At 35.4% G+C, this 13,322-nt stretch overlaps 2 protein-coding genes across 8 annotated transcripts in view; one reads left to right on the forward strand and one right to left on the reverse strand.

The window, feature by feature from the left end:
* The window catches only part of mRpS5 (mitochondrial ribosomal protein S5), a 344,261-nt gene that overhangs the window by 214,524 nt on the left and 116,415 nt on the right, over positions 1 to 13,322 (forward strand). The window lies entirely within an intron of this gene.
* Positions 1 to 13,322, reverse strand: part of LOC147071303 (serine/threonine-protein phosphatase 2A 56 kDa regulatory subunit gamma isoform-like) — a 138,776-nt gene that overhangs the window by 3,122 nt on the left and 122,332 nt on the right. For all 7 annotated transcript variants that reach the window (XM_085947902.1, XM_085947898.1, XM_085947897.1 and 4 more), the window contains exons 4-11: positions 11,370 to 11,569; positions 10,248 to 10,451; positions 9,453 to 9,583; positions 8,972 to 9,089; positions 4,649 to 4,761; positions 2,302 to 2,464; positions 1,726 to 1,955; positions 889 to 1,099 (exon numbers count right to left, since the gene is read on the reverse strand). In XM_085947902.1, coding sequence (XP_085804028.1) covers positions 889 to 1,099; positions 1,726 to 1,955; positions 2,302 to 2,464; positions 4,649 to 4,761; positions 8,972 to 9,089; positions 9,453 to 9,583; positions 10,248 to 10,451; positions 11,370 to 11,569 — 1,370 coding nt within the window. The remainder of the gene's footprint in view (positions 1 to 888; positions 1,100 to 1,725; positions 1,956 to 2,301; positions 2,465 to 4,648; positions 4,762 to 8,971; positions 9,090 to 9,452; positions 9,584 to 10,247; positions 10,452 to 11,369; positions 11,570 to 13,322) is intronic.

Raw genomic sequence — 13,322 nt, forward strand, 5'->3', positions numbered from 1 at the left:
TAACACAGAACTCGGACTATACTAGAGGGAGCCTTATTAACTTTTAGTATTACACCCAGGGAGTACAAAAATGGGACATGGGTTATCTTCAGGTGTGGTTGTAATAAGGTATAATTCTTGAGTGTGAAGAAATATGACAAACATGTCGTTAAAGATTTTTTTTTTAAATAGCTACGTCTGTATCACCAGTAAAGTTTGCGATTTTGAGAACATCCAAGTGGGCTATGGATTTCTTGGTTTGTATGGCCTGACTGTCACTAATGGCTCAAATAGACTATGATGATCGGTAATATAAATGCCGAAAAACCCGTTTCTTAGGTTGGCGTCCTGTGTCACAGGGTGTCACAGAGTGTAAATACGATGTCATAGCTGTCATACAATATGTAAGTAGAATATGTCAGAATGGCATAGATATGATCATAGACACTAAAACGCTCTTGGCACATATGTGCCCAATCGTCATAAAGTCTATTGGAACCTTAAGTCGTAAGCCAAAGATGGCTTCAAAGTCTTGGTCAATAGTGACTGGCCTTCATATTTCTACCTTATTAATCTGGTCTGTCATTACACCGCTTGAAGGTCATCTATCACAGCAAATTTAGTATATTTAGCAGCCCATATCACTCACTATATGATACTTGAAAAAACCAATCACATGGAAATAAAAAAATGGCCAGCATTGCTTGAGTTCTTACTCAAACAACTTAATCAGAATGACAACTGAGCGATCTTAATATTTGTGGAGTTTACCAACTTAATGATTCATGCGGTTGCATAATAATTTCTTTAATAGAAATAACTTATATTTCCATTTGCCTTAAAAAACCTGATTTAAAAAGTTCTCACAAGTAAAATATGCTTCCCGCAAAATACATATTAACAACTAACCTCTCTGGCTTCGGCCTCTAACATTTCATAGCTAAGGTGATCGGGAGCATCGGATTCAGCGGCAGAATTGGCATTGATAGCGTTGGCATTGGGGACAGGCGCGGGCGGCCTGCTCAGGACGGGCGTGGCCGACATCTTACTCTGCGGAGGTCTAGCTTGCTGTTCCACCCGCCCCCACAACTCTTCACGCTGGTGAAGGCGGTCACGCTCTCTGAAAATGACACAACACACTCGTTTAATTATGTTACCAGGTGGAGGAGGTTTTCCGAATTAAAAGCCGAATCTGGGCAAAATAGGCAAGTGACGCTTCATGATAAAAGCAATCTAGATCGCAACGGTATTTTTCACTTCCAAATTTGCACGCTCGACGCAAGGCTGTCGTGTAAGTTTGATCTTGTCCATAAACCGATACGAATGTCACAAGGACGATGGAAATAATTCGCATTGGTCTGACGTGTTATCCATAATTGTTGAATTTTGAGAATCAAAAAAAGATAAGAAATCATATGCTCTAGTTGAATATTATATCAAAATACATGAGATGTTGATGTATACAGCATAGATATATGGATTACGGACAATAGACTCAATCCTATTGATAAAATATGAAAATTCAAATTAAATATAATTATTAAAAATTAATTTATTAATTTAGACTTTATTTACAGGGGGCACTGATGAAATACATCCTTTAATGGTAGAGGTTCGAAAAAAAAAGGCAAAATAACTGTGATATACGTACATATTTCGAGGTTTCAGTTTGTTATAATTACCGGAATCAAATAATTACACAAACTAAGTCATATGGTAAAACGATGAATCTGGTAGCAGACTTACTTTTGTTTCTCTTGCTTATACTGCTGAGTGCACTCGTCGAAGAGTTTCTGGTTCATCTCCATGAAGAGTTTGAGAGCATTATAAATGAGGCCATGGATGGTCTTGTTCCAGTGGCTCTTGGAGTTACGGTACAGTGCCGGAAACATGATGGGCAGGATGTGCGTCGCATTGTCTGATATCAGTGACATTATGTATTCATTGTTCCAGTAGTATAACGCTCTTTCCGCCACCTGTTAAAAAATCAGTCGAATTAAACAAAAACAATAGAAGGCACAGAAACGCGATAATTTCACAACAGCACAGCGTCGTACGGAGAAGTGCACGCTGGGCATAACCCAACTGGACAAAACAAGAGTATGCAATGTAATAGTTTGCTAAAAGCCTCAAATAGAAATGGGTAGGATACATAGTTATCATTAGACAAATCTAATCATCCAGTGGACAAAATAGTTAAGTTTTGTGGAAATACATTGCAGCACACGCACATGACCGAGAAGAATTGAAGAGAGACTTTCATCCAGCAGTGGATTGATCCAGGCTGATGACAATTTCAAAGAAATCAAAATATTTCATTACCTGAAAGTGTGGGCTGGAGACGCATTTGGCAAGCTGCTTGAATAGGGGATCCATGACTTTCTGGAACTCCGCTGGCTCTATCACGTCCAATACTTCCTCCATCTCGTTAAGGAACATCACCTCTTTGGGCGAATGTGTCTTGGGCCAGAATTTTAATAAACACCTGCAAGTGAACATCAATACCATGATTAATTTATTATTATCATAAAAAGAAACTCCTCGGTGGAAGAATGTAGAGGTAATGGTATAATATTCGTTTTCACTATGCATATCATACATAGAACTACATACGTCATTACTGTAGACTATAACTTTATTTTGTGATATTCCTTTTAAACTATACAATTTTATTTATTAATTCATACGGCAGCAGGCATCTTGCTAATACATCCCGGCATTTAGTGGGTTAAAAACATATTCGTTGTTGAACATAATTGAAAAAACCGCAGATATATTGTAGCTATAAGATTTTTTTTCTAGTAGGTATATTATTACACCCACAATGGCCGCACGGCTTAAGCGTTAGCCTATAATGTCGTGGGTCCCAGGTTCGAATCCTGGGTCTGGCAAATACGTGAGTCAAGTATGGACCTAATAGGTTGATCAAGTGGCTGACATCCATTTCTCGTAAAAACAAAAATCTGTTAATACAAACCTCCATTATGATGGCCCATATTATTATCTTATTAGGATCGGACATGGTCGGGGAGGGGGGATATTATTATATCCGAGGTGTTTTCAAATTATTTATGTGCAATATTAAGAATCCTACATTATGAAATCTTGTGAATTATTCATTGAATAAAAAAAAAATAGTTTATTTAAAAATAAATTCATTGAAAATGATTTATTTTGGGTCAAGGAATATTATTTATATCCTCAGAAAAAAGTGAGTTTATATTTTTGTTGATTTCTTGAGATTACATTTTCTAAAATTTTTCATAATCACATTATTCCCCCCTCTTTAGTGCATGACATCAATATTGGATTGAATTGACAGATTGTTGGCAGAATGAAATATTTTTATAAGAAATACGAATTGGGAAAAAGTCCAAATGAGGCTGTTGATTTCAAAGTCGGTAGCCTTCATACTCTGTCATTTTGAGATAATCGCAAAAAACTGTCAAGCACATTTAGCACAAAAAGCGAATAACAAAATAAATTATCCTTAATGTCATTAAAATTAATAAAAAATATCATTTAGTTTGTCATGAAATACAAAAAAATGATGGCTGATGAATAGTGTTAGCCGGCTCTCACACCAGAATTTGCCTCATGCGTCTAATGGCGAATTCGTTGATGTGACATCATCGCTATCGTCAAAACACATTTTGTCAAATGGATCTCCGCAGATTGGTCGCATGCAACTGTTGGTTTGAAAAAAACATCTTGCTGTTGCAAATCGACTTTGACGCATGCGATTTTCTTACTTGTCAAGATCGGCTCTGCCGATACGAGCTAGCCTGAGCAAAGCGCTCTCGTCGGCCATTTTATCTAGACGTCAGTATGCACTGTGCATCGATATATGCCTAATTGACGGATGAATCCAATATTTTCGCCTTCTACTTAATTTCTGCAGTGCCAACTGATGACATATTTGCGTAGTGTTTGTAAAGTGGCGTTTGATGTCTAGCTGGAGTAAATTTTGACGTTTCGGGAGATTACGCTGTCACTATGTCGCTAGGTAGATGTGTGAGGTTGTGACATGCAACACTGGCCGGCCGATCACGGAAGTTTTGATTTATGGCTGTCAGGCACAAGTGATGTGAAATGAAATTACAAGTAAAGAATGAAGTCAATACCTTTCGTTCCTTTCGCGTATCGAAAAAAGTGCAAAAATCGAAAAAATGTCAATACATGTAGAAACCACACATTTTAATGGAAATATATTTTTAAATTGACAACGAATGTTTATATTGTGTCAACGGCGTTTAAGTTTCGTTTCATGTTATTCTGATAATTGTCAAATTGATGTCACATACCTAAGCACACATTAAATTATATGATACCATTTCACTATAAGGCCATGAAAGCTCCTATTGTTTCAACGTGTTAAATTGTGTATTTCTCACGCTACTAAAATGGGTTCCGACCTACCTGCATTAAGTAGGTATCTGATAGTCAGAAATTTGATGCGCATGAAAATAAATAAACTAAATTAACTGAAAATAAATTAAAGCTGTTGGAGGGATCGAAAAATGCTAGATCTGGCAAGAAAAACGCTAAATTGGCAAGGCTGGATGAATATAAAATATGACTATGGAATCGAGAAAAGTATCAAAAAATGTAGAAATGGAGGTTACTGACTTTGTATAACTAATAACCTAAATAACAGTTGACGTAATACCTAATAACAGGTTGGGTGAGCGACGCGTCCTTTTCTAAGAATTGCACGACGCAATAAGCGAGCTGCGGGTGAAATACTGATAGTGACTTCACTTTGTGCAGTGGTAGTAATACCTGAAAATAACAAAACAACAAATTAACCAACGAGCTCTGACTATACCCACAGATAGCATTATGTACTTTTAAAAAAAACATTTCTCGAAAGTTTTTAGTAGGTTTAGTTGACAGAAAAATTTATATTTTTAATATATGTGCATTTAAAACAAGGCAGCGTTGTTTATAGTTGTTACATTTAGCATTTAACCCATAGCTTACGGGCCGCACAAAATTGTGTTTTTGCTAATTACTTTTCAAATGCAAATTAATATGTTAATTACAAAATTAATTAAAAGGGCCCGTAAGCATTGTGTTAATATATGTATGACATATGCATTTTTTGTGATTGTCCATCTAAATATTCGTAAGAATTATAGTTCAACTGTGTCTTCACGTACAGTATGAAATGATAGTGTCTGTCATTTCACAAGCTACATTTGCATTACAATGTGCTGTTATGAATGTTTTGGTTCCAGAACAAGTTATGTCAAAATGGTCATGTACTTATTAATATTAAAAAAATGTAGGTATGTTTATGACAGAGCAAATGTTGCATAATTAATAATTTATGAAATCAACCGTTTAATTGAATCTAAAATTGTGTTGCTAAAAACGATTGTAATAATTAGTGCAAAGTTTGTTACAAGCACATACGCAATGCAAAATAACTAGCTGAGAAAAGAAGTAAATTGTCATGTTTGTTTTGTACAAAGTGGAGGACCAACGTAACTAACTAATTTTGGGTGACTCTAATTTACTGATAATTCATTATTTATTTCCAACAAATTATTGAAACACTTTGATGCTAATTTGTTTAATTTCATAACAGAAATGTTGACAGTTGTTTTAAACCTAAAGACGCATAATTCAGCGATTAAAGAAAATAATAGGATGAGCATCATTAATTAATTACCTCGGTTACATAACCATGTAATTCGTTAAGCATATTTGCATGCACCAATTTGTGGGCTAAAGATTGCAAATACAAATCTTGACAGTTGTATAATTAAGTCTTGAAAACACACAAACTCTTATCTTCAATATTAATCTTATTAGCAATCAGAAAATATAACTCGAGTACCATAAAAAAATAGTTTGTTACAACCTTCCTTCCAAAGTGGTGCACTTGACTCTCACCCTTTGCCAAACCTACTTTTGCCTCCGACATTCACTACAAAAACTAAAGATATATTGAGTATTCCAGGAGGGCAACTTCTTAAAAACCGTGATTGACATGAGCGTAAGTAAATCGTGGTGTAACTAACATCGAGCACATATCAAAATTGTGCAGAGTATCTCAAGACCTTGGTTAGCGTGCACTAGAGCAGTGGTTTCCAAACTTTATGTTACTACGCCTCCCTTTAAAAAAAATTTAATCTTGGTGCCTCCCCCCTTTATTTCATTAAATAATATAGACACCTTCTTAAATAGTCAACAATGTACTAATACAAAAATTTAAAAAAAAAAATATCAAAAACAAGGTTTTACTACTTATATTATATTCATTTTTAAATTAATTTGTTTTTCATGCGATGAATGTGCTTGTTTATTAACACAATCAATTTCCATAGTAGTCAATCCAAATTCATCATCGTTCATTGACAAATGGATTTTATCATGGGCCCCACATCCTGAAGCGGACCCCCAGGCCAGGATCTTTCTCGGGCTCACCTACATATCGATGAGGTTAAGGGCAGTGTGGTGCTCTAATGTAGTGTTTCCTAAATTATACACGGGAGTTATCATTTAAGTATATCAATCATCATATAGATATCACGTCAAATTGCAATGCACAAAAACATATTTAAAATATTTAACAGCCCCGAAACAAAGCAGCACCGCAGGCAACTTTTTTTTACTATTAATGAAATAATGTGAAAAGTGCATTAGCAAACCAACCAAGAACTCAGTAAATAAATTTTTGTTTGCTTCAATATATCTGGCGCAGAAATCATTTAAAAGTGGAAACATGGCGAACTTATTTTTTCCAAAGCTCCAATTTTTTTATGAATGCCTTCACTTTGTCTTTTTAAATCAGTGAATGCATTAGTGGTCTTTGCATTGATTTATTCACTCATTTTTTTTTTTTTTAAATTTCAACCAAATAGACAAGTTTAACAACAAAATTATCGGTCCTAAACAAATTTGCATTAAATTTCAACATTATGATTTAACCCTTTTATTTCATTTTTTCACAAGATAGCCAGCGCGCGTTTCATAATAGTATTGAAGTGAGGTATTATAAAATTAGTCTCCGTATTTTCAGACAGGTTTGCAAACAACCTTTTAGAGGACTGTTTTTTTTTTAAACAGTTTATAACTAGCGGCCGTTTTATAAACTATGCATTTGCAAACTGCAAACATGTGGCTACATTAATTCTGTTAAACTTTTCGCGCCTCCCTTTGCAACCCTCCGCGCCTCCCAGTTTGGAAATCGCTGCACTAGAGTGTGCTTTATTCCTATTTTGATATAATATATTACGGTCAATCTTCCACGAGATATTAGCTTGCTGTAAATTGCTGCAAACTTTTTGAAAGCCTGTGCCACAACATCGTCATAATAATTATACATGACGCTCCCTAAAAACAGAGTGCGACTTATACTAGTCGTTAGTTGCGCGGGAACAAAACGATAACTGACGACGTTTGAAACGTGAGAGCAATCAGTTTGCTGATATATCGTCAGGCAAAACTAATAGATATGTATATCGGCTGCCGCTAAATAACAATCACTTCATTGTGAGTAGCTAGATGTATATTTGCCGATTGTTGTCATGGGGTATGGGGTGTTAAGATTTCATATTTGCTCTTGTGGGTAAAATTTAAGAATATTTGGCAGCACACCGTTGAAAAACTCTGTTGTAGGTACGAGGGTGGGTCAATAATTCCTTAGAAAAAAGCATTAAAACAGTTTTGATTTTTGTATTTTTTTTTTATTTCTCAACATAATCTCCTTGGAGCTCAATACACTTGGTTAGACGTTTCTCAATTTTTTTTAAACTGTCAGAAAAATAAGTTTTCGGAAGGTCCTCAAAATAAGCATTTGTCCGATCGATGACTTCTTCATTTGAAAAAAAACGTTGTCCACTTAGCCATTTTTTTAAGTTTGGGAAAAGGCAAAAGTCACTGGGGGGGGCTAAATCTGGCGAATACGGTGGGTGGTCGACCAATTCGAACTTCAATTCTTCAATTTTAGCCATTGATCGTAAACATGTGTGAACACGGGCATTGTCCTGATGAAAGAGGATTTTTTTCCTGTTTAAATGAGGCCGTTTTTCTTCAATTTTGTTTTTTAGCTGGTCCAATAAAGATGCATAATAATCCCCTGTTATTGTTTTTCCTTTTTCCAAATAGTCAACGAAAATAATTTCACGTGCATCCCAAAATACAGTAGCCATAACCTTACCAGCTGATTTTACGGTTTTCGCCTTCTTTGGACATGGTTTGCCTTCGCAATCCACTGCTTTGACTATTCTTTCGTCTCGGGAGTATAGTGGTGTATCCATGTTTCATCTACAGTCACAAAGCGACGAAAAAATTTATCCGGATTGCGTTGCATGAGCGACAACAGGGTTTTAGAGGCCACCACCCTATTGCGTTTATTGTCGACTGTGAGCAAACGCGGCACCCATCTTGCAGAAATATTTTTCATGCCCAATTTGTCATGTAAAATAGAAATGACGCTACCTTTTGAGATCCCTGTAACCTCAATTATCTCACTCAACTTTAATCTTCGGTCACTTAACACCATATCGTGGATTTTATTGATCATTTCTGGTGTAGTCACCTCTACAGGACGTCCTGAGCGTGGTTCATCCTTTGTTGATGTACGACCACGTTTAAATTCATTTAACCAGTTATAAATAGTTGCAAGTGAAGGAGCAGATATGCCGTGAACTAAATCCAACTCATTTTTTATTTCCTTTGCTGTTAACCCTTTTATATTAAAATGTTTAATAACAGCTCTAAACTCAATTTTCTCCATTTTCCATTTTTCCATTTTCCACAAGCAAATTTTTTTTTTAAATGTACGAGAAACACACAACAACCCGACCAATCTGATTGAAACTTCGCAGCATACTGAATTGGTAGTGCCGCTGCATGAAAACAAACCGCTTACAGTACTAGTCGCGCCACCTGTCGGCTTTTCTAAGGACTTATTGACCCACCCTCGTATATTATAAGCATGGCTATATAAAAATAAATTGAGTAAAAAGATGAGGTTTACCTTTAATAAAAATACTTTATGTTCCTCTTTAAGTGGCAGTGCAAACCCATTTATAATTGATCCTAATATTTCTAAAAGTTCGGCTATTCCATTGTGATGCTCTGTTTCATATATAAACCTGAAATCAGAGAGTAATAATAATAAATTAGGTAAGTGACAGAGTACTTGCAGAGTGTATGTTAACTAATAAAATGTATTATACCATATTATAACAATGCTTTATATGACAATATTAAGAATCACTAATGTATTTTGTTCATAGAAAAAGGTTGAGATGCATAACTTTCAATAATACTTTCTTTCAGTGTGATATTATGAACTGTTTGTTAAGTTATTGTCAACATGACGTGGGGAATAATGATGCAGTGAGATATTATGTAATACAATAAGCATTAAAGTGATGTCTCAAAGATTCTGCCGATTACGAGATGAGAGAGAAAATATAGAGGTAAATAAACAATGTGAGCTGGCGGATACTGACCTGTAAAATACATTATTAATTTGTTTACGAATATATGCTCTAAGTCCTAGAAACTTTCCGTATATCCTATGGAGTGTGGTTTTCAGGAAATCTCTTTCTCTCGGGTCCTCTGAGTCAAATAACTCTAAAAGCTGAAAATTAGAAGACAACTTATTAGAACAGCTGAATGGAAATACAAAAATCAACATATGGAATTGGAAATATAGCTCAGTACTGTGTTAATATTGATTCGGTACTCAATGTGCCTATCAAAATGATAGTCTTTGCACCAGTATTCTGCCCTGCTAGGTAAAAGCAGTGTTTTTGGTTTTAGTGAAACAGTTGTAGGAGAATCCAAGTTTAAACTACCTTTTCTCTTATATTATGTAAAATTATTGGATGCATCTAAAATATTATGCTACATTTTATGCACAATAAAGAATGGGTGTACAATTTTTAAGTACGCGTCATCGTATTTAACGTCAATTTATCAGTAAAGAAGATTGCTGGAATAGGCTTTTTGAGCAGCTCATTGCAATAATAATGATTAAAGTGAAGATGGGCACCCGTTGGTCAGAAATATCCCGATTCTAATTAAGCGAATCACAAGGCAATTTAAAAATATTGGTGGTAAAAATACTATATAAGATGCACGGAAACTTGTATGGCACCTGTTGTATCATCTTGTCTGCTCAAACTATCTACTCTCACTTAATATTAACAATTAAAAACATCATTTAAATAGATAGGTAGCAAAAAGAGTAACGATTTCTGTAAAAACATGATAATGAATAATACAATAATACAATTGTTCACCTGCAGAACAAATTTCTGGTCTATATATTTCTTGGCGACATTTGATTGAAAGTCGGGGCTCTCAAGCAGGCGCAGGAAGAGTTCATAGACGAGCTGCAGGTGCGGCCAAGCCGCTTCAAGCGTCGGCTCGTCCTCTTCCGGGTCAAACTCCGCCCCGTTTGGGTTCGACGACGGAGGCAATGTCCTGAATAAGTTCACTGCAAACTGAAAATAATACATGTTCATAAAGAACTATCAACATATATCATTATCCCATTTCAAACATATCGTAAAGGAAATATGACTTTTTTGAATTGGCATACTTTATCAACCAGCTTAAGTTTTTGTATGAATTCATGAATTAATCCATGAATTCTACTTTTCCGTATATGCCAACATCGCATATATCTGGATTCAATCTTCTAACTCGATTAACTCAAAACTAATAAATCCTATTTACAATGAATAAGAACTGGGGTGACAATAAATTATATGTAATTTCTGTTTTTCGGGTCATCACTATGTGTACTATCTATTTTCTCTTTTCTTGAAGTACACACTGAAGCAAAAAAAATAAAACAACCATGATCATCTCAAGCAAAATATTGCACCGACTGATTGCTTTTAAATAACTATATTAGTAATATATGAACAATCTGATTAATTCAAATGTAGATTTCCTCCATAATAGATTATAAATTTAATAAAATATATCATTTTGTGACACATACTTCATATAATTTTTTCAATGTTCCTTAATTAAAAACAGGTTCATAATTGAGCCCTTTCCCAGAAAGAGTGTAATCGCAACAATGCTAGTTTTCTGAAAATCAGTTCAAATGACATGTCATACAATTGTTTAGAAACCAATCAAAAATCATTATTTAATCTCGAGAACAGGTGGCACTAGACGTCTTGAGAGTGGTGATAAGCAGCATGTTTCACCGTATTTGTGATTTGCCACTGCTTTGCTGTGTTCAATTAATACTATCTCAAAACGAATATATTGGGATCATGTTTCTTTACCGGAGAGGTGCTCAATTACAATTATCAATATATTAGTTTAAAAACACGCACAAGTCGTTCTGATCAATAGACACTGGATGGTTCTCATTAAAAAACTATTCAGCAAATTTCCCTTACCATATTTAGTGCTTCTGGGTAGATGGCATCCGTAACAACGCCCTTCTGCGTTGTAACATGCTCCACCATCTCCATGAGCGCCACCCGCTTCACCTCTTTCCATTTGAGGTCGGAGAGGGGCTCCGAGGCAAAGTCAAATAGCACGCAGCACTGCCGCAGTTTCTGGACAAACAGCTCCTCGCGGTCATTGGGGGACGCCTCTGCAAACAAACAATCAAACAGTCAGTACAAAACAGAGCAATTTAATAAATTGCTAATGACAGTGTTTTTCAAGCTCTGTTCTTTTCAAAGCAGTACCTACCTACCAGTCAATAAAAGTTAAAAATCCTAACATGATCCAATTTCTCACCGTTGCTAGTAACATACATTAAATTTACTGGCCTGTTGATGCTACAAATGAAGATACCAGTAAAAAAAAAAATGAAGTTACTAACAAATACAGGAAACCTGCATACTTCATCCATTCTGCCACACGTTGAAATTCATCTCAATTGGGATATATGTAGTCATAAATCAAAACTAGGCGCAATGTTGCATCTTTCTTCCGTGCGCATAGGCGATGCCATACCTGAACAGTGACGTCGCGTGACTAGCCAAAATGAATGACGAAGTGCAACATTTTGGTATTATACATGCGCCATATGTTGGATGAAATTTGTTGCTTGTCTATTTATTTCGAACTAAAATGTAGCTTTCGAACTGTGTGTAAAAAAGGTATATTAAATTACATATTGTGTTTTGTGAATACTAACAAAATCACATCGACATATTCGACGTGTTGCAGTCGGATGAGTTTAGATGTGCAACCCGGCTTACTCTCAGCTTCGACACACTTAGCCCACACCAGCCATAAAACTGAGTTTGAATCCGTATCTATATCCAACATAACTAAATTATTTCTTCAGTATAATTGTCTGTACAACGAGCCCGAAACGTCGAGGAAAAAGGGTATCAGCCCGAAAAGTTTGTCTCTGCCGGAGGAAAAATGATACGAGAAAGTCACGCAGAAAAATGACAACGATGAACAAAAAAAAACCTTCGCACATGCGACAAATTACGGAAAACCATAATTCAGTTTAACTCAACCATTTTAATGTCGCCGTAAAAAAATGTAAACGAATAAAAGTTCATCATGCCGGCGCGTTGTCGTGATGTATAAGTCTAATTTGAAAAGAAAGGCATATAAGTAATATCACTTTGTCCCGTATTATTATTTTATATACGCGAGAAAGGGAATAATAAAATATAAATATACAAACAAATAAACTGAACGAAAAGTTTATTCCCATTCGAAATTGCTTTTCAGTAAAACCACGAGGAAAATGGACGCGAGGCACGCGAGTATGAAAGCCTCGTAAAAGTCAGCGGTGCCGCACTAAAAGCTCGCGAGCGAATCATGTTATAAACATAATGTACATTTTCGCGCAATACTGTTTATTTAGTTGCTAAATTTTAGTACATAATACGTGAGGACTGGTAAAGTGTACCCGGCGATTTTCTTTGACGCAAATGGCGCAATGGATTCGTCAGAAGATTGAAAATGGGGCCTCGAAACAATTCAAACCAGTCATCAAATTGTACCCCAATCAAGATGACTATTTCTCACAAATTGAGATGGCATATAATATTACCCAAAGTATAACAAAATCTGTGCAACTATAGATTCACCAGTATAAGTTGTCTGCTGAGTGAGGGCGCCACATGCAAGTCTTATCATTCAATACTTTTTACAACGTTTTTATTAGCTCGTATTCTTATTTGTCCAGTATAAATCTTGCAATCGATTTTTAACTAACTTTCCGACTAGCTAGATATTTGAAATTTTTAGAATGCATCAGAATACGATGCAGATGCATTTTTTTTAATACTTTTAGTCATCTTTAAGTAGAATTGAATTCATTTTCAGTTAATTCTGTTTTGTACGAAAAATTATTTCGGAAGAAATCCGTAATC

The sequence above is a fragment of the Rhyacophila brunnea genome, unplaced genomic scaffold, assembly GCF_057557595.1.
Source record: "Rhyacophila brunnea isolate RB1 unplaced genomic scaffold, BYU_Rbru_1.0 scaffold_20, whole genome shotgun sequence".
Taxonomy (NCBI): Eukaryota; Metazoa; Arthropoda; class Insecta; order Trichoptera; family Rhyacophilidae; genus Rhyacophila; species Rhyacophila brunnea.